The 27,375-nt window shown below is 38.5% G+C and overlaps 4 protein-coding genes across 5 annotated transcripts; all 4 read right to left on the bottom strand.

Moving 5' to 3' along the window:
* Positions 1 to 53: 53 nt before the first annotated feature.
* hoxb7a (homeobox B7a) lies at positions 54 to 4,665 on the bottom strand. Its single transcript, XM_072693386.1, has 2 exons — positions 4,127 to 4,665; positions 54 to 813 (listed from the first exon to the last, which is right to left on the bottom strand). The coding sequence occupies exons 1-2, from the start codon at positions 4,557 to 4,559 to the stop codon at positions 551 to 553; spliced, it is 696 nt and encodes a 231-aa protein (XP_072549487.1). The 5' UTR covers positions 4,560 to 4,665; the 3' UTR covers positions 54 to 550.
* Positions 4,666 to 5,886: 1,221 nt separating this feature from the next.
* On the bottom strand, positions 5,887 to 8,542 carry hoxb8a (homeobox B8a). Of its 2 annotated transcripts, none has more exons than XM_072693252.1 (2): positions 7,706 to 8,542; positions 5,887 to 6,967 (listed from the first exon to the last, which is right to left on the bottom strand). In XM_072693252.1, exons 1-2 carry the CDS (start codon positions 8,127 to 8,129, stop codon positions 6,651 to 6,653), a joined length of 741 nt encoding a protein of 246 aa, XP_072549353.1. In that variant the 5' UTR covers positions 8,130 to 8,542; the 3' UTR covers positions 5,887 to 6,650. The 2 variants fall into 2 exon arrangements, with proteins under 2 accessions (XP_072549353.1, XP_072549354.1); XM_072693253.1 differs by having other exon boundaries at positions 5,887 to 6,964.
* A 6,055-nt stretch (positions 8,543 to 14,597) lies between these two features.
* On the bottom strand, positions 14,598 to 18,293 carry hoxb9a (homeobox B9a). The gene is made up of 2 exons (XM_072693380.1): positions 17,567 to 18,293; positions 14,598 to 15,211 (listed from the first exon to the last, which is right to left on the bottom strand). Exons 1-2 carry the CDS (start codon positions 18,078 to 18,080, stop codon positions 14,976 to 14,978), a joined length of 750 nt encoding a protein of 249 aa, XP_072549481.1. The 5' UTR covers positions 18,081 to 18,293; the 3' UTR covers positions 14,598 to 14,975.
* Positions 18,294 to 22,816: 4,523 nt separating this feature from the next.
* hoxb10a (homeobox B10a) lies at positions 22,817 to 25,790 on the bottom strand. The gene is given in 3 exon segments (XM_072693014.1): positions 22,817 to 24,009; positions 25,262 to 25,548; positions 25,609 to 25,790. Coding segments are annotated over 3 exon segments (747 nt in total). The 3' UTR covers positions 22,817 to 23,731.
* Between the last annotated feature and the right edge of the window lie 1,585 nt (positions 25,791 to 27,375).

Here is a 27,375-nt window from a genome sequence, read left to right as displayed (position 1 = left end):
ATATCAGTGATGGCAAAATATAATTTTTGTAAGGGCAAAAGCCGACATTTAGATTCTTTGCATTCATTTTCGTTTTATTGACACAATTCCACGTGACACCACAATCCATACACCAAATGTCTTATGGTCCACTTTACATTATTTAGATAATTATACACAAATAAAGTATTTGAGACAAATTTAGAACAATTAAAACAAATATACATTAAATATAGGACACAGTGAACGGAAATCGCATAAAAAATACTGATAATATCAAAATGCTGCACAAAGGCTCCCTTTTGCAAGTAATAACAACGGGAGAACATACAGTAGCATACTTAATTTTACTGCAAACAACGAAATGTTGCATATACAAACGAATGCTTACTTGTTTAGTACGTTTACAAGTGTAAAACAATAAACAGGTAGGTAGGGATGTTTACATTTATAGGGCAGTCATTTTATAGGTAGTACTATTTGTTTTACTCAGTGTATCATCAGATTAAGGAGGCTGCGTCACTCGTTTCATTTTAATGTCAGTGTAAGGTTCCCTTTCTCGTCGTTGTCACTACTCCTCCTCGTCCTCTTCTTCCTCGCCCCCTCCGGTTGGTTCATCAGCAGGAGAGCTGGGGTGTGCCGTCTTGTTCTCCTTTTTCCACTTCATCCGTCGATTTTGGAACCATATTTTGATCTGGCGCTCGGTCAGACAGAGGGCGTGAGCGATCTCTATGCGCCTTCTGCGGGTCAGGTAGCGGTTAAAGTGGAACTCTTTTTCCAGTTCCAATGTCTGATAGCGGCTGTAGGTCTGGCGGCCTCGCTTTCTGTCTGCACCTGTGAAGAAAAACGAGATGTTTGTGACGAGCAGAAATATCCACTGAACAAAATGTCACGCAGTGTAGAGTTAGAATCAAGTAATATGACACAGCAATATAATAAAACAGCCTGCTATTTTAAACAAGTGGTCAGTAAACATTAAGAGATAAAATATCGCAAATACTATTCGATACAAATTCCAGAACTACAACACCACATTTGATTTTCTCATTGCATATAAAATCGCATTACAGTAATTTGTGTTCTGTGTGCCAACGAATTGTCCGAAATAAAAAGCACCGTGTCCCTAAACATAGTGTTGAGCTCTTTTTCTTAAATTTTGAAGAGTTACGCCTTATAGTACAAACACTGCACATATTAATTTAGCATATAAAAGCTGGTGACCTAACCGATTAAAATAACAACTTTAAAAAGTGAATTGTTGATCATCATATGAAAATTCTTATGCAACGATTCTTGCTGACCTCTTTCTCTCTGCGTTTGTTCAATAGGTGCGTATATTTTTGTGTCTTAATTCTACACTCTCAATTAGGCTTTGTACCAGACTATTAATCTTTGTTTTCACATTGATGTAAGCATGAACACATTCAACCGAATACCAGAGAACAGAAGTGAAAGTAGTGGTTTTAGGTTTTTAGGGAACATTCTGATATATTGTTTACATGATCCATATCGTAAGCTGTCAAAAAGAATATACCAAATGACTCATTGAGTACACACATACACATTGAGTATATGAGCACAATTCCTATTTATTTTTATTGAAAACAAATAAACCAAAACCTATTTAGTATCTCATTACTTTTTATATTATATTTAATATTTGTAATTTGAAATTTAATTTAACTAAAAATAAGTGTTGTGCGCAGACGTGTGAAGTGTACATTTTTTTCACTTCACAGAAAAACAAAAATAAAATCTGTCTATATCCAATCTATCCAGCCTCTCTTTCTATATATATATATATATATATATATATATATATATATATGTGTGTGTGTGTGTGTGTGTGTGTGTGTGTGTGTGTGTGCAGAGAGAGAGAGATTCAGTTTATTACACAAATCATTAAACAACAGTCGCTGTAAATCTACTAAAGTTTGTAAGTTAGTTACTCATATCTTAAATACAAAACTAGGTGAATGATGGGAGAAAAATAAGAACACCGAATAATGTCTACAAATACCCATGAATTTAGTATGCACTGTGGTTTCGCACAAACTCTGGAGGAAAGGTTGGCGTTTGGATTTCCTCCTCAACACGACCAAAGTCAACAATATGGTAGTTTCTTTACACAGAGGCGCTAAAGCGTTCTTGTATCCATCTTGGTAAGGCTCAGCTGTAAGAGTATTAAAAGAGAGAAAAAATCTTCCTGCTGCGGATCAGCGCCCCCGCCGATGAGAACCAGACTGCTTTCCTCCCGTTTCCGTTTTAAGCAGACCGTCGACAAATGGAGTCTGCTTTACGTTTGTGTGCTTTTTGAACTTTTTTATTGCTCGTCTTGGTCAGTGTGGTTCTTATTTCCCTCTGTGGCGACGTGTCACTTTCTGTGTGATTAGCCTACTGGCTTAGAGCAAGCTTGATTAAGTTCGGAAGAAGAGGAGAGAAATCGAAAGAGGAAACAGAGAGAGAAACAGCAGCATAAGGGTCTTCTCATGAGTTACATTCACTGTATTGGGGCATCTACTTCCCTTCAAACGGAGTGGCATATTTGCTGTGTTGGTGTCTCTGCAGAACACCCTTTCAGACAACTGAAAACAAAGGAGTGCGTTGTTCTAAAGAATGCTATTCGAGAACGGAAAATCGGATATATGCTCCCCTATAAAGAGCATATGGACTGTATAGAAGAATTGTAAATATTACCGTTCTTCTATACAGTCTATATGCTCTTTATAGGTGAACATATATCTGATTTTCCATTTGAAATTTGATATTTTAAAAGTTTCTTGAATAGTTCTTGTGTGTAACCTTAGACTGACCACTTACAACATCTACATTTTCTAAAATTATAAAATTGAATTCTAAATCATGTGAATGCTACATCCCTCTCTCCCTCCCTCTCTCTCTATTTCCAGAGTGTGTAGCTGTCTACCGATGCGTTTAGTTTACTGTATAGATACAATTCAACTGCGGCATAAACAACATTTGTCACATCATGAATAATCTAATTAGAAGAGTTGAAGAGACAAAACATCAGCTATTTCTTGATTTCACTGTGGGGTTTAGTTAAACATTTCTGATCTTCCGTTTTATAGAGCGACTCTACACTAAATAATGCTTGAAATAAAAATGTAATTCATGAAGTCTAAGACTTAGCAATAGATAAACCTGGCCGCAAAGCTTTATGAGAAATGCGTTCACCAAATTGCGCCCACAGGGCATGGATATAATTTGAGATACGCACGTCATGCATTCACACACGTTAAAATGGCAAAGTGGATTTATGTTGTTCAGTCAAACATTTGCAGTCAGGCATTTGCTTACCTGTTCGTAAATGTCACGAGACCTGCTAATGAGAATTAATCTATTTTAAAACAATTTACGCTGTTGTATTTTAACACCTGGAGGCAAACTAGACTATGAGTGATTATGGATAGATACGATCGTTGCTGCTCATGGAGACTTCGATGCTTACAAAAGTAATTAGGCAAAAACTTTTGTTAAAACAATTAGTTGGATTAGTCTGCACTGGCTATTCAAAACAGGCACATGGAAAAATGTGAACTTGATAAAAGTGAAGAGAACAACAGTTTATGTGGCACCGATTCAAGAAACAACTTACGTTGTCAAATACACGCATGGCCCCTACTCCACCACCACACACACTTGATGTGGTTGTACAACTGTACAGGCCTACTCTATGCACTCACATCCCGTGTAATTTCATGTAATTTATTAAAGTTAAAAACTCTTTAACTGTTTATCTCCCACTCAGACATGCAATTGAAAACAAAAACGACTAGGTAGTCTTCAGCCTTGGTATTTCCCGATGTTAAAACAGCAGTGTCTCCCCCTCCCCTCCGCCCCCCTCTATACCACCCATCTTATTTTCTCAGCACAAATGTCTCATGCAAATTCAGGAGTCTTAAATTGTGGTTTTATTGAGGTTGTATAGACATTAAAGACCGAACGGTCGGAAAGAACGTCAGGCAGGGTTCAGGAAGTTTCCCTGGCCACTTCGCCATGTCACAGTTAAAGAGAGCTCTTTGTAATCTTAAATTCCTCCATGCACCCCGCACTCAACCACCAACCCCCTACACACACTTTCGACACACATACGTCTTGCCCTTTAGAAACATGCGTTACTACAAACCTGTACTTCTCATCCACGGATATATCCGGAGGTTCTCTTCATCGTGTTGATGAAAACTCCGTTGCTCTGCCTTGCCGCAGCTGTCCGCCTTGGAAGGGTCGGTGGCGCACATCACGGAAAGACTCGGGTGTTCAAAGGGCGAGCCGTGCATGTTCAAAGAGCCGGCGCCCAGCCCATACGCTGCAGGGTACATGCCTTGGCTCCGGGTGGAAAGGCTTCCACTGTTAGTGTACAAACTCGGCAGAGAGGCGGAGGGCGAGGGGGTGGAGGTAGAGAACGGCGAACCGGTAGCACCCGAGCCATAGGCGCTGGCCTGCTGTGAACTGGACGCAAAAGCGCAAGAAGTTTGCTCAGGAAACACTCCAGTCGGGAAAACCGAACTTGCCGCTTGATATTGAGAGAAAAAAGCGTTGGCATAATACAGTGAACTCATAATTTGGGGGAGGGGGTTTTAGTGTCTGTTTTACGAGGTCCAGTGATATATTATAGAATTACAGACTAGATTTACACCAAAAAATCACCCGTTTCCAAACAGACCACGTGACTGTTAGCACGTGACGCCGAGCCCTCCAATGAGTGTCAGACTTCTAGCAGCTCTGTCTGATGTGGACCAAAAGAAAAAAACACTGTACACAGCCAACCATCCACGTGAAGTACGTTAAATGATTCACTTCCAGACAGAGACAACCACAGTCAAAAGAAAGGCACAGTAGAATATAAAAATCGATGGAATACTGAGTAGCCTACGTTTCTGTAATCACCTGACGTCATGTCCAGCGATAAACCACCCAAAAAGTGCATTTTTATTTTTAATGTGACTAGGCTGCCCAGATTTACGAAGGCGTCCCACATTTTAGTGGACACCACACACATAACAAAAAACTATTTTTTTCAATATCGATTCCAAAGAATGTAAATATCTCACCTCAGTGTGCACCCCAACGATGTCATCACTGAAGTTTGTGCTGTGTGTGTACATTCGGGTGTGCCTGTTTAGAAACCCCTATATGGTATAATGGCCAGGCCCTTACTTAAAGGACGTTTCTGCTTCAGAGCATCCCTATAGCCGGAGTAATCACCACCAGCAAACCATTTCCACAGCAACGGATTGGATTAGCGCATTGCAAAACATTTTTCACCAGCTATCACCGTTGTCTAGATTCTCAAAGTGTGTTTCTGTTCTGCCTGCTGTTTGTCTGCCAGAATTTGCGTAAATAACAGAAGTGTTTGGGAAAACTTATTTTAATGTTTAAGACAGCATATCTCCAAGCCATTGCCTAACATAACCAAGCACATCTTCATCAAATACATTTTTATGCTTAGCAGAAAGGAATTCATGGATTTTGTGTAAACCGATGAGAATCCTTGTTGAAACATAGTCCAGTATGATTCTGCATAAAGTGTCGAGTTACAATTTTGGTCTGTCTGGATAGTTATGAGTCTTTTGAACTGTGGTTTAACATGGCATCTCACTTTTACTTAACACACAACTAACGCAGTAAATCCACATTTGAACCACACTATTTGACAAGTATGTGTATCTCACATGCTCAAGGCAATCTATCATGTAGCATCAACGTTTTCTAACTTTGTAGCCCAGCCTTCAGTGTTTAATGGCATTTACATGTTTTAAAGTAAGACAGTGCTCTTGTGATCTAGAGGTACTAGTGTTGGCCTGATGATGACAGGACACTGTACTTCACTTGCACAGCTCAAATGTCAATGAAGCAGAGAAAACAAGTTTTGTCATGGATTCTCGCTTGTAAACTTTATTGTGCCCACTTTTTTCGTCTTCTTCCAGGTTTAGACAAGAGAACAAAGTGATGAAGAACAATGAAAGCATATCGCAAGTTTCCAAAAACCAATTCACGAATACAGTACAAAAATCTTTTTCACAGTAAACAATGGGTCACATGACATCCTTTTTTATTTCCATTTTTTATTTATTTTTATCCACTGTGCGCATGCTTAACGCAAGAAAGGAAGACAACAAAATACCATCAATCTGAGAGAAAACTAAAAGGGTGTAAAATATATTCTACGGCATAAATAGGCAGTTTCATGTTGTTGGAAGTCATTAATCGCTACGTCATCATAACATATAAGTGAGAACAGTTAAAAGTGCACCATTTAACTTAAGAACTATACAGCTGCCAAGATAATTGTTAATGTCAAAATTCTAACAATAGAAACAGAGTTTTCACAATAATTATTTCACAAAGAAAGGAGGCTAGTTTATAATAGGCCTACTCTCTGGACATTAGAGAAAAAACGTAGAAATGCTTCATGTCGTCCGTCATCATAAAGTTCGGTGGTCACACATTAGATTTAGGGTCCTTTCTCGCCACCATTGCTCATCTTTCTCTTTATTCGATTGAAATATGCAAAGACCCAACACAGATTGAAGTGTCTATTTGACAATCTATTTTCTCTCCGCTCTGTCAATGTCCTTTTTTAAATATATCTTTTTTTTTTTTTTTTTTTTTTTTGCGCTCCTGATTGCTGTCTGCCCTCCACGTCCCTTTTATATTTGTTTAGTCTTCTCGCAGTCCTCACTTGCCGACTGGGCTCCGGTCGCCTGCTCCTTCTCCCGCTTCTCTTTCTCAATAGCCTCCTGCTCTGACTTACTGCTGGGGAACTTGTCCTTGTTGTTTTCCTTTTTCCATTTCATACGGCGGTTCTGGAACCAGATTTTGACCTGCCGTTCGGTCAGTCCTAAGGCATGGGAGACCTCGATGCGCCGCTTGCGCGTCAGGTAAGGGTTGAAGAGGAACTCCTTCTCTAACTCAAGTGTCTGGTAGCGGCTGTACGTCTGGCGGCCTCGCCTGCGTCCGGCAGCTACTGGCAAAAACAAGTTCAAACACGTTAGAGACGCATGGAAAAACGTTTAGTAAATCTGCAGATGACGTTTCTGCATGATTAGCAGCAATAAGGCCTATTGCTAAGATAGTTTCTGATATTTTGCTATTCCGCCATATTAGGGCAAGCACATTGTCAGTTTATTAGCAGACTTATGGTGCACCCCAGGAGACCTCCGAACCAGTTTCACCGTGATGAAATAGAATAGCTGCACAATTAAATACACAAGCGTTTTAATATTTTTACACGATTATCCACCAATGAGGACATCTTACCCTGTACCAGAACTGTCATAAGGCAGCCCAAATCTCGTCACATGTGCAGTCTAATAAAAGTCAGAACCTGTGTGAAACGGCCACCCTGTAGTGAAATAAGCCTCAGCATCACTGTAAGTCGTAAAAAGCTGCAGTAAAACTTTGACTGGGGTGAGAAGTGAAAGATCAGCTGTAGGCCAGAGTCTCACACATTAGTATAGTAAGAAAAGGTCTCTCTCTCTTTCTTTTTTTTCTTCTTGCAGGGTCATTAAACTGTAAAGTGATTCACATGTTTTGGACACCATAAAACAATAAAAACCCACCATTGTCCCCCTTTCGCGCGCACACAGGAAATGCGGCTTCTCGGACTAAAGTGCTCCGCGATTTTGTGCGCATCCAGCTTGCATCCACTCCCACCAACACAAACACACGAGAGTTGGCAACTGAGTGCCTGCCGAGAGCTCACCTTGCGGTCGCATCCAGGGGAACAGCTGCGTTGGGGACGGACTCTGCTCAGCGTTGTCTGTCTCGTCACCGATGCCTCCCGTAGCGAGTTTACAGTCGCTGTACTGAACCAGGTCGGCGTCCTGGGCGCCGAAGAGAGTTTGCCTTTGCAGAGCATCGTAACCGTAGAAGTTGCCCGGCTCGCCGTGACAAGTCACCGCACACGGGCTTTGCTGGTAAGGAGCAGCGGAGAGCGTGGATGCGCCGTGGTGGTAGAACTCCTGGATTTGTGGCGCATGCTGGAAGGTTGCCCCGGTGCCTGGACCGTACACGACGGTGGGTCTAGTTCCCAGATCCTGCGCAAAACCGCACTCGTAATAATTGGGACGTAACGACTCTCCACTTTTGTATTTAGAGAAGAGTGAGTTGACAAAATAGGAGCTCATCTTTTTTCTGCTGTCGATGTTTTTGTTTTTATTTGAGAAGGGGTCTGTTTTTGATTGTTTGTATGTTTTAGCCAGAGACAGAGTGGCCAGACACGATGGTTCTGAAGCAATAAAAGAGATAAATACCACAATATGCGTTGGTTTCCAATCAAATGATCACTTGTGATTATATATCTTGTTTTAACAGCTTCTGTAAAACCACGGCTGTTCAGCTTCCACTGATAAAGCGCCGCTCAGAAGATCCAGCATCACAATCCCGGTGCAGGGAGCCAGTTCCCAAACAGTTTTCTGTGATTTACTCCGTTGCAAATGAGTTGTTTCATATTTTGCGGTGTCCTTTCACGATAATTTGCATCTATTACCGAGTCCTCGTGCCATTGGCTTCTTGCGTCCCCACACGGCCACCGCTCGGCGCGCTTCTGATATGGAGGGAGTGAGAGGATGAAAAAGAGAGTAAAAGAGAAAGGGAGAGGGTACGGTGGGGAGCGAGGGAGCAGGGGAGAGAGAAAGGGGGGCTATGGGAGAGAGGAGGGGAGAATATGCCCATTAATATATTCAAGCGGGTAAGTTAATGAGAAATCTGCCGCTTTGCATCAGATCAAATGCAAAGCTTCCACCCTCCCCTGCCCAACTAACCCACTCTAAACCACCCATTCAGAGATTGATTTTTGTATGTTGATCACACACAACCTGAAGGGCTGCAAATGTAATCATTAATACACAAGTCCCTAACGAAATAATGTCCCCTTCTTTGGAAATGTCAGGGTCGATGTGAAGTACACGATTTAATTGGTATCAGTTTAACAAGTACTATAAACCTAACAGCCTCCCTTAAACAACTCGTCAAACCATCCTCTGCCACAGCCTCGATGGGAGCGTCTCGAAAATAAACGAGGCAGTCAGATGTAACGTTTTGATAATCTTGTTTTGTTTAAATATGATATTTATAAAGATGTTAAGACGGCAGAAATTAAGTGCACAGCAGGCATAATGGAGAACTTGTCTGTAAATGCTTGAACAAACTATACAACGCAATAAACGCCTCGCCTGTTTATTGTTTACATCGTACATCAAAAAAGCTGTTAGGGTTTTATGATATCCCACGGCCAGAGCCGTAAATGCCTCACACGGTGTAATTTCTGGAGAGTAGAAATGTTAAAGTATTTAATCGTCTTTTTGCTCGGTTTTCCATACGTTCATACTATGCGTAGCAGATGAAAATCTGAAATTAAGTAACAGTATTATCCTGGAAAACTAATGGGGGCTAACTTGAGTCAGGACTGATTTAAATGCTAATGACTGCATGAGAAGAGATTAAACAAAAAACTACAGTACCCAACAAAAAGTCAAACATTATTTTCGAGAATCTTAAATTTTATGAGAGAAAAATAATCATTGTAGATTTAATTACTCCAGTTTGTAGTGATGGTGTGAAAAAGTCACGGAAGTGAGAAAGTCACGAATTGTTTTACAACAATTTATTATTTTATGAAACACCTAGATAAAAAACATTTATTTAAAATAAAATATATTAAAACAGAAATAAATGTACTATTCATGCAATGTAATCATTTCTACATGCATTATTCACGTTAAATGTTTAAATTATTAACTTCGTTTAAATTATAAACGTTGATTTGTCCCACTGAAATTAGAAATTACGAGCTAGATTGTAAAAGCAAAATCATTTGTGTTGAAACTGTAAGTCTGGATAGGAATGCCAAAGCTTATTAGGAGATTGGGCTTGTTTTGCCTATAATTTAGTAAAGGTTGCCAAAATGTTGTTGTTATTGCTAAAATCATTTTCATTGAGAAAATATTCTGGCAAACAATATTTCGCATCTTGTCTTGAACTCCACTGCTACAAAATAATTTTGTAAATTACATTATTAAAACAATGAGAGATATCACCTGAAATGATGTGTTATCATGTTTTGTTTCATTACGATACTTTGATTATCATATATGATACTTAACCACATTACCATCGTCATCTTAATGGAAACATAAGTAGTATGTATTTTCTTTAATATCCACAGAGGAAGTGAGACCGGATGATGCTATTCATGAAATTCTGTCAAGTACAGTGTTCCACATATTAAATTGATGAAATTAGCGGTTTACGAAAATGGTACTTGTGTCCTTCTTTCTGTCCTAAATAAGAATGAAACATTTGTCTTCTCTGGTGAAACGCAGAGTTGCTGCTGCCCTCACTTTAATCAAGTGTGAAACAGGCTCTCTACGGCCTCAGTGGTGTCCGGCTCTAAAAAAAAAAGCAGCAATCAGGTTTTTTTGTAGAGCAACATTGCCATCATGTGGCCACTTTATGTCAAACCAAGAGGAAATGTAGAATCGGCTGGACGGAAGTGCTAGAGCTAATGGTTCTATAAACAACAGACATAAACCTGAAATGAGGGTATTACCAGCTCCAATACAGGCAAATTCACTAGTGTAAGAAACTGTGTAATTTAATTCACCACAACAAGGAATAGAGTGTAATGTACCTTTCCCGGGTACCATTCAAATTCGTACCCTCTTCGTACATTCGTATGCCCACTTTGTATATTTGTACTATTTTAAATAACTTAATTATTAAAGCTAAAATGAACTTTTATTGTATTCATAAGGAACACTATAATAACGAGTACCAACTTGTGTCCATAGGTCGTTTTAAGAACAATCAGTTATAGATTTTTGAAAAGCGTAGAATACTGACATTATGTTAGTTCTTATCCCATGAGCTATCAAATTTAAATGATCAAAGATAAGATTATATTTAATCATTTTACATGGCATTATATGCTATTTTAAATATGCATGCATTTATTACTGTGCGACTGCTATTACGCACTCGTCAATTATCATTGATAACTATGGTATCTTATTGCTTTGAACTCACTAAAGGTTTTCCATTAATAAAATAACCTTAGAATAACCTTAGTGTGTGTGTGTGTGTGTGTGTGTGTGTGTGTGTGTGTGTGTGTGTGTGCATGCTTAGTATAAACAACAAAAAAGAAAGTAAAATGTACTTGAAAAAAATATATAATCAATTTTTATGGGTATTATTCTAAACAGAACGTGAGGTTTTATATCGTGTTTAATATAAAGCGTTTTTGAAAATGATTGACCAAAAGCATTAGGCTTTGTATGGGCATAACATGTGTTGTTATTATTATTAGCCTTTTAATTGTACATTTGGTTTTATAGTTTAATTTTACAGCTAGCATCCAATTTGACGTTACTTCCTGGTCGCTTTAATTAAAACAAAGCCACTGAAACAGTTGAATAATGGTTAATATTGTTCCTTTTCTTGTCTTTAGTGGGGAACCTACTGATATTAAATTCAGTAAGTTGTGATATATCCATAGGTAAATACCCATTATATCAGCGTAATTTGAATCCAGTCGTAAATGTAAATTTGTTTAATCTACGATTTAATGTCACTTGTCTCTTCCGCTGCTGCTGAAACCTGAACTACGGCATTTTGGAGGCGAGAAAAGCTGCTCTTTAGCAACCGTCCATTGTATCAGTTCCCAGCACGACCCAATCGGATGTGAGACCACAAAATGGAGGAGTCGAGCTTGGGCTATAAACAAATTAAGGTTGGTCATCCTAGACGTCTCGCCAGAGATCCTTTTTGTGTCATTTTATGGCCCCCACTATAAGGCGGCTGTGGTGTGCTCGGAAATGGAACAAAGGGTGGGCGTCGAGCGAAGTGGACTCCGAGCTCTCATCTGGAAGTCCTGATCTCGCTGCTCGCGGCCCCCTACTCTGCAAGGAATCTGGAGGTCTAAACAACAAACGCTGCGAACAATAAAACGACGAACGCAAGAAAGGGGTCAAAATAAAACAAGTCAACGGGTTTCCCAGTCCGGAGACCATGCGCCGTCAAATTGCCCTGCCTAACCATTATTGAAGTTTCGAAAGCTTTCTCTCTTTTTTCTTCTGCAGTATTTGCTTTACAGCCATTTAGTTCTTAACCTTCAGAAATGTATACCCTATAAAGTTTTATTGCAGTCATATTCTTTTATTGCGGCACACTGAATTGAATTTTCTTTCTGTTTTTTATGACGGTGGACTTCCCATTCTCTCCTTTAAAGTGCGAGTGCACATCCTTTCTGGCATTTTGTTTCCTTTCAAAACACCCAAAAGAAACATATGTGTAATCAAAACGTAAGTGTAAGCCCACAATAGAATAACAGAATTGAATATGTAAACTGATAATGCACATTGCCCCGGAAACACATACGTGGACCGAGACTACCGGCTTTGTCAGAAGTTTAATTGTTACAGTCTGTGGTAGGTTTCAGCATCATATGCAGCAGATGTTAGCTTTTAAAACAGATATGGACAATGCATTTAGTCTGTGGATTGTAGTGTTTGTTTTGCAATCCTAGCGAATGTACATGTTAAACTATCAAAGCCAAGTGCCTTTTTATATTGATAAATTCATTTACATTTATTACAATGTTTTATTTTTTATAAAAAGAGTAACCTAGTCTATCTCCAACAAATATATTATTCGGCGTGTGAAATACCAAAGATTGCTTTGTTTGACATCATCAATAAATATAGCCTGATGTTCAGCAAAAAGACAATCCAGAAACTACTCTTCCAAAATCCCTTTGGTTGTCCACATATGAGACACACGTTCTCTCTTTCCAATGCAAGACAAATGCCCCAACGCACGAGAGCATATTTCCAACACATGCCCCTCGTTATAGCACAAAATGAATGTGGTACTGAAAACTACAGAGCATTTCTCTTCGACATGCAGCGGATGAGGGCACTTGAGGATAAGCGCTGATTTACTTCCAAGAGTTACAAGGTGGCTTCTATATTCACATTGCAGAAAACACTCTTCGTGCTCATAAATACGTTTTCTTTTTGTTCACCAAAAAGAGATATTATGGAAGAAGAAATTGAATGAGATGCATTAGAATACTGTACTGGACGTACTTGGACAAAAAGGCACAAGAAGCGAAAGCGCCAGGCTACATGCTATTCTAGTCTTGTGTTTATTCAGTACAGTGTTACGTGCGAGAGTTGTAGCGATTTTCAAAATAACGATAGCATAAAAACAACGCATTAGTTATGGATACATCAATCACAAAAACTCAGATAGTGTTCTGTGTAAACTTTTAATATGAGTCCAGCATTTGTCGTGCCATCGCACAGAGGAAAAAGGAGCAGTTGTGTACAAAAAGAGCTTTGGATTATGTGACTGAAATAGCGTTTCGTTAAGGTTCCCAAAATCCAGAAAAATTATTATTCTCTATAAGATATGCTCAAACAAATAGAGGAAAAGAAAAAGGTAGCTAAGGCCGCATGCCGTAAGAAACGTGTGTGTGTGTGCGTGTGTGTGTGTATGTGTGTGCGTGTGTGTTCTGCGTCTGTCTGTGATAGTTATACAGTTAAAGAGGAGTAGGTCAATGGTGCTTTACACTCCAATGATGCTTTGGGAAGTTGCAGATAGACGTGCACGCGACTCCAGAAAAGTCCAGGCATTTAGTTGGCAGAAGACAGACAAATGCAAACATATGAGATAATATCTATGAATTCTGCACAAGCAAACCAATACAATGTCGAGCGAACAATACTGGAACATAATAGTTAACGCTGACAACACAAATAGACCACAACATGTAAACAATATCTGAAAGTATAAAGAACACGTCTACCTGCTAATTCAAGTATGAGATCTTTTTAAAGCTCATCCTTTTTAACACAATGTAAAACGCATTCCATCGAAAACATATCGTATTTACAATAAATTAGAATTGTCATACTAAGACTACACATGGAGCAACACCCACTTATTCTATATCATTTTAAAAACACATAAGAGAGAAAGTAAACATATCTACGAGACATGCGATAATGTATGTAAACATTTATACACATAAATGTGACTGAACATGTATTCAGCTGAGTTCATGTTTTACTTTTTTACGGCCGAATTATTTAGTTACGCACAAGCTAGCTACGCACATATAAACACATCCAGCAGATATTGTTAAGTTAATTCGTCCCTCGACATCATAACTAGGGCAACATTTAAAACAAAAAGGTATACGGCCTGTACAATTAAAGGTTTTGCTTTTACATGACGTTGATGGTATCACTATATTATTAGATTACAAGTATTAAGACGTCATTAAATTAACAATGCTTTATGTATCATTTAAATGCACAAGGCAAAGCAACGTTCGATGGAGAATATCATACTTAAAAAGACTTACATAAATAATACAATGCAAGAGCAGAAATATGGTTAGAGAATTTCACACAGTATGTTGTAGCTGTAGTAAACAAACAAAAATGTACTCACTATTTTTGTTCCAGTATTAAGACCTTCAAATAAAACAACCAACCAAACATAAAGATAGAATACCTGAATATTTGTTCCAAAATGGCACTAATAAGAGTATTTCTTGATCTAACAATAATATTAATAATGGCGCCGATTTGTTAAAGGCGCAAATGCGAAAATAAATTTACAAATAAAGAATTAAACGTCTACATAACACTCATTTTTTTAAGTAAAAATATAAGTAGCTGTAATTAAATTTCTGTGAAAAGGAATGGTGAAAACGAAGTTCAAAACAAAAGACAATGAGTATGTACGCATTACATGATTTAATTTTTCCAGTCAGTTAATGACTACTGTCCTGCTTTGCTCCGTCAGTTGGTCTGCATCCCAGAAATCTGTATCCCTTTTAGGGGTGGGGGTTGAAATATAGGGTACGAACATGGGCTACAAACACTCCTTGTATCACTGTCCAAATGTAAGCATATTTTTGATAAAAGAGAGTGAGTACAGGCTGGGCGTAGATTCCTTTGCCATCATTCCTTGGACTGATCTTTATTCATTTTCTTCATTTTCATCCTTCGGTTTTGGAACCAAATTTTAACTTGCCGCTCCGTCAAGTTCAGCAAACGCGCTACCTCATGTCGCCGGTCTCGGGTGAGGTACATGTTGAAGAGAAATTCTTTCTCGAGCTCCAGGGTTTGATATTTCGTGTATGGACATCGCTTCTTCCTGGACGAACGAGCGTGTAACCAGTTGGCTGACGGATCATCTGCAAATGACAACACAAACAGCGTTTCCTAATGAGAAAACTGCAGAATATATGATACAATAATAGCAAAAATATGGAAATAACATTTGAGATGCACTTGTAGGCTAACATAACACCATGCGGAATTCCATAGGGGCCTTTTTTGCCTTTCTGTCTCTTGAACGTTTAAAATATCTTTCAGATACCCTCATGCCCTCAAATAAGCCTACACAAATTACTTCATATATCATATACTAGGTGTTCTGCCCACAACCTGTGCAATTAAAACAAGGAATACAGCTTCATATAAGAATCATTCAATGAATTTCCTCTCTGTTGTGCTGTGTCAGTCATGACTTTGCCACCCCTCTTGCCTCACTTTACAGCAGCTAAACCATACTGGAATGCGTTCTAAACCACGGTCGCTTGTGACATGATATTATCTCCTTTTAGGGAGAAATGTGGAGAGAATTATGACGGAAGAGCTTCTCTAACGAGGCTTATTTTCCCTCGGTGGCTTTCTCGGGAATGTAGAGGGAGTCCAAAAATGTTTCCACTAAGTTGCCTTTGGGATGAAACATATTAGCAGACTGCATCGCGTACTCTGTTGGTAGCAGTGTTAGGTACTAGTCTTTACGACTCTAGGCATAAACATATTAATATCAATATCCCTTGAAAAATGCCCACTGATGTAGAATGGCATTACGAGCCATGCCAAAGAGCTTCCCCTGTAATCAGAGAACGTCTTTTAGTCGTGCGACAAACTAGCAAATGCTGTACACATAACTCGGCCCTGACGCTTAAGGGTCACGAGCATGACCTAGCATGAATGAGACTCCCAGTAAGCTTCCCTTACTGCAGCAATTCCTTCATACATGGAAACTGTGTAGAAACACCTTAAAACATGCACTCTAGTCCTACATCAAGTGCTAAATCTCGTGATGCAATTCTAGTTATATCACGAATAGAAAAAACCCTATCAAGAATGAGGCGTGCATGTGTCAGTCAGCTAGGCATTGTGGATGCATGTGAAAGATATGTAATCTCCCACTTTCTTACTTACAATACACCATAATAGGGTACATGATGCAATCCTTCGGGAAAAAAAACTCAACATCATATTAAAGTTTACAGTTTCATTTATGGAAACGCCTCTTGACAATTCTATCATATTGTTTTAGCAGTAAATGGGAGTTTTCATATTAGGAAGCGTGCCATTGTGTTTCCTTACGGTTTGATTGTATCGTTTGTCATGTAGACCTTTTACACTATACGTCCCACAGAGCCCACATACAACAATTAATGGATATGTTGGCTCCTCTTGTAACTTAATAAAGTTGGGGGGGCAATAACTTTCTTTGCTTCTCGTGGGCAGCCGCGAGCACAAAGTGGGCCATGTAATTCCCAACTTCATTGCTTTTTCTTGCCGTTTATACTGGAGCGGCGCCCATGGCAGCACAATGGGGATTTCTTTTGCGCACCATTCCATTAGTGTTTGTGTTGATCGAGCCTTCTTCGCGAATTAAAATCAATGTCCGTTCCACGTCACTCCTATTAAATCGAAAACGACCATTTGTCAAGACACGCTGAAGAGTTAAAGTATATTTTAGCGTGTTGGTAACGCAGTAGAACCCATGCTACGTATTTCTCTACACAATCCCTTTTGTGGGAATGCAACTATAAATGAGAGCCAGTACAGCACATCTTGATAAATCATCGTTATTCATGCTATAGTTCTCCGTTGGTTCCGGGGTAGAAAACTCATTCTCTGGGCTTCCCTAAGCCCACTCTTACGCGCATGTGCACTGATACTGAGAAAGTGTAAGAACGAGAAAAAACAAAGGATGCGCATCCAGACACCTATCTACGTGTAGGGAAACAAACAATTATAGCAGTTACGGAGTGTTTTACCGCATTCAAATGTATAACCTGTGGCTGAACGATACAGAATATTTGGGGGAAATTAAAGAAAAAGCAAAGGTGCATCGAAGCGCAAACAACAAGCTTTGTCGCACACCCACATGTACTGAGAGAGGGGGGTGATACATACACACAATCCAAAAAGTATTATGTAAATGAAAAAGAGCAAAGTCCAAATTACTGCCATATTCGTAGTTTTACCTGGTTCAAGGGTGCCAGAAATACAGTCAAAACATACAGTGGAAAGTCTGAAAATTTAAAATCAAAAGCATGCATAATTTGCTGAAGGTCTATATTTCTGTCGCCTAGAAACAAACATGCTGACTCTCGAGCTCTGTTTGCCACATGAGCAAACTTGGCAGGGTGGGGAGGCTGTGGGTCTCAGTTGCTTTGTTCGCGTTTTATGACAGCATTAAAAGCTTTACAGACTGTTCACTTCCTCGTTTTATAACTTACTTTGATCTGGTCCTTCTTTGTCCTCGCTACCTTCGCAAATGTCCTTACTGTCTTCAAATCCGGAGCCGTGGCCAGAATTCATCTCTCGAGCCGAGGAGGATTCCAAAACATATTCGTGTTGCCCTCCGAGTTTTGGGGGCTCCCCGAGGTGTCCCAACAGTGGCTCCATCTTGACCTGACTCTGGCCAGGCAGCGGCTCGGCTCTCGGGGCGCAGTCGAGCCATGAACGGAGATACCGGGTGTCCGTTGAAGGCACCGGCTGCGTTGGTATATAAGGATGGTAGACTGCCGGTAAACCGTTGGACGTGTGCGGACTGAAAGGACTCCATGACGAGCTGAACACAGGAGGCTTAGGCTGAAAACTGCACGAGGGGAATTCGGGATGCTCCCCGGCTCCCGGTTGCCTGGAATTGGAGTACTGTACATTAGAGAATCGGGCAGCGCTCGGATCTTCCCCCTCATGACTTATGATGGAATCGACATAGTAGTTGCTTAGAGTTCCAGAAATGGACATTCTCGGACATTATACACTGTACGGTTCATTGAAAGAAAAACGTACCATAGATCTGGGCTTTCCCTCTCTTCACAATGCTAGCGCTACTCGTTCGCCAACAAAGTAGAGCCGGTCTGCTATGTTGTGCGCTTCAAGCGAAATGATTGGTCAGTCTTTTTCGCGAGCCTGATAAAGAGTCAATGGGGCGTAAATCAATCCGCCAAGGGGCTGCGCAGAGCTCTCCTCCTCTTGCACTATCCATATTTTCCCCTCTAAATAAACTGTCTTGTTTATGTAATATGCAAAATGGGAGTATGTACATATATCCAGATATCTACAACCTGTCGGTGACATATCCACTTTATCCACGTTTTGACAATATGACTAACATGCAAAGGCCTGTGCGAAAGGAAGTTGGATAATTATGTTTGTTTTCTAATCATTATTGCTGAATGACTGCATGTTTGTATTTTTAGAGCATTCCTAATGCTAAAGGAAATATTAACAACGTTTTTATTTTATTTTTGCACATGCGTATGGAAAACTTACCAAAAGTCTCAAACGACGTTAAGGAGCTTCAATTAAGACAAAATCAGGAGTCTGTCAAGTTCATCCATCATGAACACGAGTTTGCTCTATTGTAATATTCTTTGGGAACATTTTATAGCATTTGCCTGTGCTCTTTAACTGTAGACTGGTCTTATTCATTGCGCGTGGAGATAATACTGGGTTTAATTAGGAAATTAACAGTAATTTTTCTTAACGAGTGTGTTAAACAGTACCTAACGACAATCCTCTTGTATTTATGGAAGAAACTACTTGAACTTTTTCGTCGTTTAATACTATAATAAAATACTACATCAGGCAGCTTTGAATTTTATAGGCCTGATATACTGCCTGTGGCGAAGACCGTAAACGAGGCTGCCGTAGCATTCCGTGCACGTGCTCATGAGAAAAAGCAGGGTTCAGAAACACTTGGTTTGAGAAGAGGGTGCTTATTTTACAAAAAAACGCTACATGGGAATATGGCATCGCATCTATTGTTTTGTGAATTGCTTGGAACATCAGGAAAATGCTTTGGCCTTTTTTTTCCTCAACATGCCGCATATTACAATTTTACTTCCACATGCATCTATAATGGGGTGTTTCCAGGTTAATATTTTAGCATGGGACTAAACAATAAAGATATGCGCAAAAACCTAAGCAAAATGTTTTTATTCTTCTTCTGTTTCTTCTTCTTCTTCTTCTTCTTCTTCTTCTTCTTCTCATTATTATTATTATTATTATTATTATTATTGTTTTAATACACATTTGTGGCAGAAATTTAAGATTGAGCTGTCTACATATGTAATAACGTGGTTTTACGAATATTTAACTATTGAAATGTGTGGGTTTTTTTTAGGAAGGAGCACAACTTTAGACATAATTTAGCATTTGGCGTTGATCTAATTTTATACACACCCTTTAACCACGAGCAAACAGGGCCAGTTTCATAATGAAACACATTTGTGCAATGCGCTCTGGGAAAGCTAGGAAACCACAAAAATGTGAAACACCTAAACACTAAATTAAAGTCCTACTATTTCCATATCCTTTTGAGTTATATTAGCACTAGACCTAGAAATTAAACGCATTCAGTTGTGTTTGTGCCTGTATCTTGCCCAATTTAGGGCGCATCTTGCAGCATATATGTTGCTAAAGAAAATATTAGAACTAATAATAAAATATAATACAACATAATGAGAAATCTAATACCATAGATAAAGTTTTAACATAATATGTGTGTGTGTGTGTGTGTGTGGGTGGGGGGGGGGGGGGGGGTGTTACCTGCAATGTAAACAGATTTTATTTTCAAAGACTATAGACGCTTAATGTTACCCACACGGTCGATTTGTCGTGTCAAATTAAATCCCTTTGAACATGAACACAGCCATATATGCAAACCTTTATACTAAACACCATAACGTAACCTCTACGCTTGAAGTTGACTGTATGTCTATTTTAACCATGCTTGCATAACGTACTAGTGACATTTCAGTGATTTCCCATATACAATAGATGGAGTAGTTAAACTACTAGCAACAAAAACAGTGAAGTATGTTTACCTATTATTCAAAAATGGGTTCTATCTATCTTGTTAGCTAGTTTGCTAGACATACATGAGTTGTACTAATCGTATATGTGTAATATCGAGATATTATCTACGTTAGGGGAATATACAGTGTAGGAGTGAACAACATTTAAACTGACCGCACTACAACTCTAAATGAAGTCTGTTTCGAAATGTAATATTATAGGTGATTTTTTTTCTTCTTTTTTTTTTGAGACATCCACAACACATTACATCACCTGTAGTACATTACCTATTTTTAGGCCAAGCTACATACTACTGAATAAAGAGATTACAGAAAGCACGATTCCACATATAATTCTCGTCTGTTGATTTCCATAGTAAGAGCTTTTTAAAAAGGTAATACATTTAAAATATAAACGTGTAATTTCTTCATGAACGCGTATTACGTCACAACTGTGTAATTAATGAGAAGAATAACGTGGTACAGATGTACATATTTTACTCAAGAAAATTCAGTGTATTACTTTCTAAATTTATATTAAATTATCATGTTCATTAAGTAACTACATGTTTTTAAATTCTCAGCTTCTATAGTTTTCAAATTGTTTAACAGAAACACATTGTTTAACAACAATACAGGAGTTCTTCACAACGCATGTGCCAAGGACGTCACTAACTTTACGATGAACTGCTAGAACCTGCAGGTTAGTGTGTGGGCGCTTACCTATATGCGTTTACTTATGTGCAAGCGAACCCATTCACTTATTCATCCAAGCACCAAAAACACACACAGACACATATCAATAGATAGATAAATGACAGATAAATTATGATCAGATACTACGTTCATGGTATTACCCACGTTTTAATTATATTTAAAATATTGTACTGTAGCTATAAAATGATAACCTGCTATTAAACGGCCATCTCACTGGCAAAGAGTTAAACTGGCTTGTGTGAAGATTAAGAAGTCTAATGCCGTGTTCTGAGTGGGCAGATTTACAACTTCTGCGTGCATAAACATTCATAAAAAAGTATTATGTTTGTAAATGAACTGATGCTCGCAAAGGAACGGGTCGGGAACGTCATATCAGGTCTTCACGCTGTTCTGTGTGCAACAGGTTGGCTAATCAGCAAGCATGGTTAGAAAGAGGGATAAAACTACTACAAACATAAGTTGCATCCGTTGACTTAAGTCCATCCTTCAATGTAAAACCAATTTGTTTTGCCAGTGCTTCGGTGTATAAGAACTGGAGTAATTCAGGCAGTTTCAGGTTCCTGTGTTATTAAACGTCCATCCCAACAACGTGAAACTACCTAAATCACACACCAGCTTGACCAAAACTCTGGAAACACGCCAACAGATGGGGAGAAAGAGAGAGCTGGAGTGCTGCAGCGACCACTCGGATTTTAGTAGGTGGACAATGGCAAGAAATTGTGCATTCAGAGAGTAAAGCGAACACAAGACATGTTAATATGTTAAGCCAAAAGATAAAACACAAAAGATACAGCTCAAAACGATGTAGCATGTTAACATGCATGCGTTGTGATCTCCGATTAATTTATGACGTCGACATTTCAGGCGATTGTTCAAGGCAGTTACCCGGTATAAAGTAATTTAAGTTCACAAACACATCCGGTCCTTTGACTGCAACAGCCTAGCCCAGTAATAAAAGCGACTCGATTGCCCCTGGTTTGAAAAAGAGCTGCCCCTTGTCTTGCCTGGCCAATGACGTTGGGACCTGTGGGCTCTAAACATGGCGACTCCCAAAGGCAAAGGCGTAGTTTTCTCTCGCGCAGACAAAAGGGCAGCAGCTGTATTTTGTGTGGTGTATCCGCATGTGTTCTAAATTAGTTCTTAACCCCTTAAACCATTCAAAGTGAGCTCGGCAGCTTGGAAAAATGAAAAACACACGACAACAAGAGATACATTTCAACTTTGCTTCAGATAGGAATGTAAGGTATAACCTCTCTAGCAGTACGATAACATGAAGGTCATATCTCAGTTTAAAAATGCAAAATGCATTTTCTGTTGATATTTTCACCACAGACTCTTTCTGGAACGGTTATGAACCGACAAGTAATTTAACGTTTTTGTGAGCCCTGATTCTCATCAAGCCATGCTAAATGACTAGCAAGCCGAGTGGACTTCTAAAGCCGATTTAATATATCTCTGAACATCCTGTTGGTATATTGACTTTTGGACTTTTGATCACGGGACAGGGTTCAACAACGATCCCAGAAAGAGCAGAAACATCTGCTATGCACACACACGCCCAATAACACGCCCCAGTATTATCTTCACCATTTTATCAGCAGCATTAGACACTATTGAAATGTCCTATACGTTTTGACCAAACTACATTTAAGCTGGCGTCTTGTGGGTCTGTCTCCTCAAATCTCGAGAAGATTTGGGTCGACAAAAAACGTCATGCAACACAATACAATCCATACAAATACCGATCTTAACACTGCATCAGTAATCTGTGTAATACTTGACTTGTAATAGATCAGTATTAGATGTTACTATTTGTTTCAGTAACGTTTTAAACATTGTAATTGAATATCTCCTAAACGATGTTCAAGGACAACGTTTGTAAATAAAAGAAAAAACTTAAATGTTCTCCATAAAAGGATCTTCAATACATGGATTACATATCCGTTGTGATATTTAATGTCTACAGCCATTGTGCGACTACAGTGTACACATACGTGTTTTTTATCATTAAAGTAAGTAACACATTCCCTTCAATTGAAATTCATTAAACTGCAAATAGCAACACAAGAATCTAAAATACATTCTGTAAGCGTGTTATATAAAATATAGTTTAAAAGGGCCCAAAGTTACTTATTTTCGTTCAGTCAAAATACCAAAGTATGTCCAGAGCATGCTACGGTATTGATTGTTAACCAAATTTAAGATACAAAACCTATAAGTTACGTAATTGTACTATAAGCTCATGCTTGCTACTTTGATAAAAAAAAAACTAGAATAGCATATTTGTTCAAAAACCTGATTTATTTACCCAACACAATTTACCGCCTGCTTATGGTAAATTATAACTGACCAACGACAAAAAAACACGAGCCGTGTAATACAATCTGTATCTCTGTTGTAATTCTAAAATTTAAGCATGTTAAAACTAATCGGTTGTCCTTGATGCCTAATTCACGTCTTATTATTTGGTACATATTTGATACTTTATGTTTGTTACTTCGTGTGCTCTCTTTTCTTAATGAATCCCACTTCAATCGCGTGATCCACAGTAAATAATAGACCAATAAATAATGTCTTCCTTTTCTGTATATGTACAGAATATCTATTGTAAGCAATAGTCCTTGAGGAGGAAATATTAAGAACAGTCTTTGGACCTTTTCTGAAAAAGAAGCGCTTATTGGAGTCAATAAAGTGCATTAAGTCCATGAAGAACATTGTCAAGACAACAGTACAAACTGCAGAAAATTATATTTAAAGCTTTGCGGTGAAACTAATATCCATGTGACACTTTTTATCCTTTTTATCAAATGTCTAATCCGTTGTATGAAACAAGTGTTTTTGTTCAGGGGACGTTGGTGCTGTGCTGGTTGCAATATAAAATTACACGGGCAAATGAGCGCCCGTGCCCCTGGTCCTATGTTCCTGCATCATTTTTTGTCATTTCATCTTGCGGTTTTGAAACCAGATGTTAACTTGGCGGTCTGTGATATTGACGCTGCGGCTTATCTCCAGGCGGCGCTCCCGAGTCAGGTACATGTTAAATAGGAATTATTTTTCCAGTTCCTAAATTTGGTGTTTGGTGTATGGGCATCGCGTCTTCCTCTCCGTTTTCGCTGACAACCAGCTGCTTGTAGCGTTCTCCAAGCTCACGTCTTCAGCTGAAATGAAAAAAATATTTGCCAGGTTTCAGGTTTTGTAGCAAATGAAATAATAAGCACCAGCAGGCTATTTTTATGGCAAGCGACCTTGAGTAGCAATAAGTAAACTCATTTCCCTTGAACTATTGACTACTTGCCAAATAGATTCAAAGAAATATGCCTACAGAGCCTTGAAACTTCACACATTCATTTGACATTATTGTGAAACAAATGACACTTCGGGCTCTATTCTAGATAAAGGTAGCTAGATCTGTGCAAATCACATTGTCTATAATAAAGATAATAACCATACAGTTTAATTTCTGAATGTAAATATTACTTTGTTCTCATATGATTTAAAACAGATTTTACGTATTCAGATATTTAGTGTAGTCGGTGATTCAAGAGCTGGTCAAGAACAAAAAATAAGTATAATATAGCTCTTCAATCATTGAAACGGCCTTCTTTCTGGTTCAGAAAATAGATTAACATTGCCTTAATAGAAGCACTCAATTATACTGATTGACAGTTTTCAAACTGCGGTTTTCAAAACTACCTAAAAAATGAAAAGAAAATAAACCCATTTGCGTGTACGTATCCAATCACAGGTGTGTGTCACAATGTAGTGTTTTGTGATAATTATACAAGTTAAACTAAAATAAATAGTGTGAATGTGCTGTTTCCAATTTGAAAATGAAAGTGCGTGTTTAGTGTCATTTTCCTTTAGTTTAAGACTGTGTTCTGTGTTTCTTTGTTACTTGTCATGCGTGTTGCTCTCACCAAGACAAATTCCTTGTATGGGTAACATACTTGGTGAAATAAAGAGATTCTGATTCTGATTCTGATTCTGATTCTAAAAACTACAATTACTGAACAAAAATAAATCAAGTGTTTAACCACAGATTGTAACTGGCAAGAAATTAGTTGTACTCTGTGTTCCTTTGTCCCAGACTGAATACATTGCTATTTAAATTGAGAAATGTAACTAACACGAATAACTAACACATCCAAAATTGGCCACCACATATATGTTCTAAAGCAATAACACACCTGGCGCTTTGACTCCTAGTTTGGTGCCTTATGCTGTTTTGATGTTCTCTGAAGCGTTCTGTGAAATAGTCATTTATTCTGTCTGGGTGGTTTCGTAAAATAAAATCTATTATCCAAAAATAAGCAGGCAATCTCAACTATTACTTTTAACTTATGCGAAAAGAAATAAAAGTTGCTTTAGTTGGCTGATACATATAATCTCTTAAAGTGTTTGTATACTCACCTTGTGTGTCATCTCCTCTAGTCTTATCTCTTGCTGTCAGAGCTGTAAAGGGTTTGTCTGGCTGTAAACAAGGCGACTCGGTGGCGTCTGCGCTGCTTTGACTTTTGAGTAATAAGGTGCGCATGGTCCTACGGCTGCTGCAGTTTTCCCTCCGTTGTTTTGGATATGCTGTGCAGTCGAATGTTAACGTATGGGCAATATGTTTGCTGTCAGAGTCCGAGCAAGGTGGATCAGAGAAGCTAGTGTTGTACAATTTGTGGAAGCGTGAATGTGATATGTGGGACGGGCTATCCGGGGAGTGTCGGCAACGTCGTGCGTATCGAAGGTTTTATATCCGATTTTACTACCGCAGAAAACTGGGATGTCTGGAGGGTCTGGAGGCTGGTGTGTTGTTTCCTTCCAAATCCTGGGTAGGAAAATGTTCGTATTTTCGGCCTAATTCACTGATTAGTTGAGCTCGGAGAAGACACAAGTGCGAATCATCCCAGGTCCTAACTCCATGGTTGTTTTGGTACTGTGAAAGAGCCATAGTTTCCTGTGCTAGTGACGGATGATGCTGGTTTATTGTCTGAAGTGCTACCGATGGCCAGAGGGCCCAGTTATTATGCAATTGACAGTCCGTGTTAGGGCGGACGTCGTCTTGTATTACGCTCAAAAGTCCCTTTGGACATTGACTAACTATAAAGTTCACCTCAGTAATCGCGAAAAAGGACATTTCGGCGCATGACATTTCCACGGCATATCTTGTCAAGGCGAAAGAGTTCTTTTTCAGCCAACCAGGCGCTCTGTGGCCCAATAGTGGCTGTGGTTTACAGGCAAGCTCCTCCCCTTCCAAATCTGTTTAATTCAATTACTTGATCAAATCATACAGGTCTCGAATTGATTTTTATTTTTGTGTTTTAAACATGCCTTAACCTCATCCTTACCTAACCCTACAAACAACAACAACGATACTTCTACTATTACTACTACTACTGCTACTACTACTACTAATAATAATAATAATAATATGCTTTTGATCTAGTCATCCGTAGCCTAGTAGTAACTAGTAGTAAGAATCAACTAATTACATAGTCATACACTGATATATATTTTGGCATAAAAACATTATTGGCAAAACTGTTTCTTAGTTTTTAATAAACACATGTTCAATATGGGATATGTGCAGTGCCACTGTGTTATTTTTTTTCTTTTTATCATTCTTCTTCTTCTAACAATAATTTGTACTATTATTAACAACGACAAAAACAATAGCAAACTACTACTAATAATAATACTAATAATAATCATGTCAAAAACCTTTTACGAACCTGCATGCTTACTAGCAAAATGTATTTCCATATTTTCCATCAAGTTTAATTCTAGCCATAATGTATTTATTTGTTTATGTGTTGTATACTTTACCAATTATCATTTCCAATATTATTGGAATTGTTGTGTGCTGAAGTTAAATCCAAATTTATCCTGTCTTATTTTTGTATTCTGTCATACAATGAGTTGCATTTAATTTGAGGAATTTTCAAATGAATCAGGTTTTTAGTAATTGTTTGATAAATTATTTAGAATAAACGCAATTGCATGTTTTGTTTTATTTGGTATCGTTTGTAAAATAATTGAAATGACAAAATATGCTTAACAAAGTATCAGTCTATTGTGCTCTATGGCTAACACATCACTACCCCCAGAGGTCGCTCTATCAGTGAAATGACAGGAGACAAGTCCACGTTAAATGTTCTGCGTTCATTCATGAACATAACTAACACAAGTTAACTTTTATTTCGGTTCGAAGTTCACATTTATATTGCTTGTTAACAAAGTCAATATTAAAACATAAAACGAATCATTAAAGATGTAGTACACATAATTAGTTTCGCACTGTACTTTGTAGACGTGTCTACTCTTCTTTTACATAGGACATGGCTTGGGTTGATCGCTTGCTAAAACGGTACAGAGATCACGCTGGTGGACGCCAAGAACAAATCATGCCTATACCGAAGGCATTTTAAACAGTCAACCAACAACCAATTTGTGCTATCTTAAATGTAAAAAAACGATACATAACAAATATAGTTATATTCAGGAAACAAAAAACAAAATACACTTACATTCTAATC

The sequence above is a fragment of the Salminus brasiliensis genome, chromosome 12 (genome assembly GCF_030463535.1).
Source record: "Salminus brasiliensis chromosome 12, fSalBra1.hap2, whole genome shotgun sequence".
Taxonomy (NCBI): Eukaryota; Metazoa; Chordata; class Actinopteri; order Characiformes; family Bryconidae; genus Salminus; species Salminus brasiliensis.
Note: the sequence above shows the minus strand (reverse complement) of the source record. Positions and strands in the feature narration are given on the sequence as shown.